At 52.2% G+C, this 3,986-nt stretch overlaps 1 protein-coding gene across 1 annotated transcript; it reads right to left on the minus strand.

Annotated features, from left to right (window-relative positions):
* Positions 1-926: 926 nt before the first annotated feature.
* fam181b (family with sequence similarity 181 member B) lies at positions 927-2,942 on the minus strand. The gene is given in 2 exon segments (XM_079734017.1): positions 927-1,915; positions 1,917-2,942. Coding segments are annotated over 2 exon segments (1,215 nt in total). The 5' UTR covers positions 2,880-2,942; the 3' UTR covers positions 927-1,663.
* Positions 2,943-3,986: the final 1,044 nt, after the last annotated feature.

The raw sequence follows: 3,986 nt of genomic DNA on the forward strand, positions 1-3,986 counted from the left end.
TAGAAGCTAAAGGCGGATTCTAATGGAGCGACACTGTCACCTAGCGGCAGAATGGGTCCCTATTGTCGGTCAGCGGAATATATAAAACCATCATGAACAACTTTCGTTGGTGTGTAGTTGTTTGAATTTATTCCGAGGTTAGTCAAGTGGGTGGTTTATTGGGGATAATATATTAACTCTGGAGCCAGAGGAGCCACTTAGCGGATATATTTGTTGTTGATTTGTCGGTTGAAACAGGAAACACTTCAGTATATCGAATAATAACAGATCTGAAAATGGCCATCCAAAATTGAAGACAGCTTGTCCCTGAGCATGAATAGAGTCAGGGTTTCCACTTTTGGAATGCAAATTACAAGGCAACTTCATAAATATCCATTTAGAAATATGCAATGACCACTTCCTCCACCAGGGGGCGGTAACCTCCCATTACTAAAACCATGTACGTCGCCTTAATTTAATGGCCTTGGTGACTCTACATTAAAAGCTCCTACGTTGCACTCCTGTTTTTTGAGAAAAAATCCGAGAACGATATTTCCCTCCACAACACAGTTTCTCCTTGGCAAATCATTCCTATTCAACAGCAAAGGAAAGTCTGAAATTATCGAAATAATAGCCCGTATGAATGCATTGGTCATTAGTAGTCCATCCGAATGAGATGATGATGGGTGTTGGTGATGTTAAGGTGTATAAGCCCCTTTTTATAATCTTATGGTAACCGTTTTCAAATAATTTAAGATATTTTCCCAACCAGGATTTTAAATAAAGTACAAAATAAATAAAAGACGAGTTCCTGTAATCAGAATAAAGACCAGCTTTATTTCTCCATCTTGTTAAAACTAGAAGCACATTCTCTGCTAAACAACTCGCTCGGTTAATACATTCTTGGTCCGTAATCAAGGCTTATCTGTCCAATTAAATCAGTCCGCAATCATCACAGATCTGTAAGTGTGATGTCACTCCCTCTCTCACACACAGACGCATTACACACACACACACACACACACACACACACACACACACACACACACACACACACACACACACACACACACACAGTTATTAGGAATCCCTGTATTTTATGTTTTTAAAGATATAATATTCATGGAATAACATTTGAACCCGTTTAAAACAATAGTTCTAACGATATCTCTAGGCTCTTGAAGTGTACGAAACTTCGTTTTGAGCAAAATACCAAAATATATTACAGTGTTGAAAGAAAAGGTTGATATAAAATTCATTAATTTACACCGGATTAAAAACTTGTGGCTCACTTTCTGAGACAGGTCAACGTGTCACATGCTACGCCACAAGGTCAAAGTTCATCGGCACTGCAACAAACGCACAGCGCACGCACACACACTCAACAACAATACATGCACACACGTGCACGCGCCCACACACAACTCCATGTTTATAGAGATGTCCATAGAGATGTGAAACCAACACACGCACACAACCGATACACACACACACACACACACACACACACACACACACACACACACGTTTAAAGAGATGTCCATATATAGATAGGAAACCATCACACACATACACACACACAAAACTCCATACGTTAATAGAGATGTCCATAGAGATGTGAAATCAACGCGCACGCACACACACACACACACACACACACACACACACACACACAGTCCAGGTCTCATAGAGAGGAGAAGTGGGCTCTGCCGTAGCCCCCTCCCCCGCCCAGGTCGTAGGACAGGGCCGCGCCCGCAGAGTCTGAGAAGAAGTTGGGGAACGCCAAACCGCACAGGGAGCTCTCCTCCACGTCCCCGCACACGACGTCCCCCAGACTGTACAACGGAAGCTGCCCCCCGCCACCCCCTCCATGTCCTCCTCCTCCTCCCTTTCTGAACTCCGCCGCCGTACATCCGCCCCAGGGCTCCGGGTACAGCGGCCCCCCCCGGCCCGTGGTGCGCGTCGAACAGGGCCCCGGGCTCCGAGCTCAGGGCCATCCCGGCTGGCGGGCAGCGCAGCTCCGGCGGCAGGTTCTGGAACAGCTCCCCGTGCTCCGACGCCGCCGCCGCCGCCGCCATGCTGCTGTAGTCCGGCCCCAGCAGCTCGAAGAACTCTGCCGCGTCGGGGTCCCCGCGCTCCAGCTCCCCCAGGGTCACGCCCGACGTGGAGCACACCCCCCCGGCGGCGCCGTGCCGGCCGGCCGGCTCGGTGAAGAAGGACGGGGGCAGGTTGCGGTGACGCAGCGGGGGCTTCCGGTTGGCCTTGCCCTCTCCGCGGGCGTCCTGGCCCGGGTTGAAGAGCGCCGCCAGGCTCTTGCTCTGCAGGCTGGCCTGGACGCCGCCGTTGTCCCCCCCCCCGCGCTTGGGCAGGGCCTTCCCCTGCACGGGGCAGGGCGGCGGGCTGCCCTGGAGCCCTGCGGGGGCCAGAGGAGGCGTTGGCGGGGAGCAGGTCAGCAGAGTCTTCCCCGGCTGCGGGTCGGCGTTGGCGGTGGGGCTGAGGACGCCGGTGCACCTCTTGATCTGCTTCTGGAGGTACTTCCGGTGGTTCACCTTCCGCTTGGACTTGACGGGCTTGTCCAGGGCCAGCTTGATGTTGCTGGAGGCCGAGTCGATGAAGCTCAGCAGGTCCCGGGTGGTCTCGCGGTACCCGCCGCCCTCCTCGGCCTCCTCCTGGTGGGGTTGGTGGTGCTGGTGGTGCTGGTGGTGGTCATGGTGGTGACGGTCGTGGTGCTGGTGGAGGTCCTGGTGGTGGTGGTGGTGGTGGTGGTGGTTCTGCTGCTGCTGCTGCTCCAGCTCGGCATGGAGAACCCCGTCCAGACCCCCTGGATCCGGGCTGTACTCCGCCACCGCGCCTCCACCCGGGAAGCAGAAACTCATGAACTGGGGGTTCATGACAGCCATCACGCTGCGGAGCTCACAGGCATCTGCCCAGATTCACCCCCTCCCCTCGGATCAAATACAGCGACAAGACGGACTCAGACCTCACCCTTCATTACGTCATCTACCCTTGAAGCAGCTTCCTTAGACCAACTCTTGTCCCTGTTAAACTAAACACACACGGCCACACTCACACAACGTCAGCCCCGGTCGCCGTCATGAAGTCCCCTGTAAACAGTCCGGAGAGGAACTGTTGCACACAGAGGCAAGCCACAGGAGGAGGGCTGTGCCGAGGGGAGGGACTTGTGACATCACAACATCCAAAAGAAGGGAGGAGGAGGGGTGGAGAGGTGGGGGTTTGGGGGGCACACGGCCCAAGGGGATTTAACTCTTTGCTGCCACCCAACCACCTGCAACCAAGAAGGGATTTCTGTGATGTTCCCTGCTGGGTGAAAGACAATGGCCGCGGCAAGGGAGCGTAGAGATGTGATACTAGAGGTTCACGTGTCCTCTGAACCAAAACATGGCGCTTTAGAGGATATTATTGTAAAACCCTGGCTGGATAAACCCCAACGTTACAACCCTTCAAAACCAGCTCTTCCTAAACATCTGTGTTATTTTCAATATTATTTGAAAAGCGGTTTGATAAAAACGTAATAAAGTGGAAAAAAAGGAAAACAGCTAAAAAACGGCGTAAACATGCCGAGACTCCGTTCGATGAATTGAAATAAACTCACAACATAAAAAAAAAGCTTATTTTCTCTATTGATTCGCCTCTGCTCAGAAAGCCCTGAAAACGGTCAGCCATAAAATCCCCATCCAGAACCAACTCGCACGGCCCGTCGACCAGTGCTCTAGTCTCATCTCATTAATATTCCATTAACACAGCTAAACCTCCAGGCCTGGTCGCCCACGGGGCGACCAGGCCTGGGATGTACAGTAACAACAAGAGCTTCTTCTTCTTCTGTGGGAAAATCTCTCAGCCCCCAACAGATGCCCCGCCGACGTTACGAAGCAGAACCCACTCCCTGCCTCGTTCTAATCTTCAAGCCAGTGCACCAAGTTTATTTCTGGTGCATTCCCAGGGCTAGTGGGAACTTCTGCCCTGGCCTGATGACTATTATGGTCTGC

This window comes from Pollachius pollachius (assembly GCF_949987615.1).
Source record: "Pollachius pollachius genome assembly, chromosome: 3".
Lineage (NCBI taxonomy): Eukaryota > Metazoa > Chordata > Actinopteri > Gadiformes > Gadidae > Pollachius > Pollachius pollachius.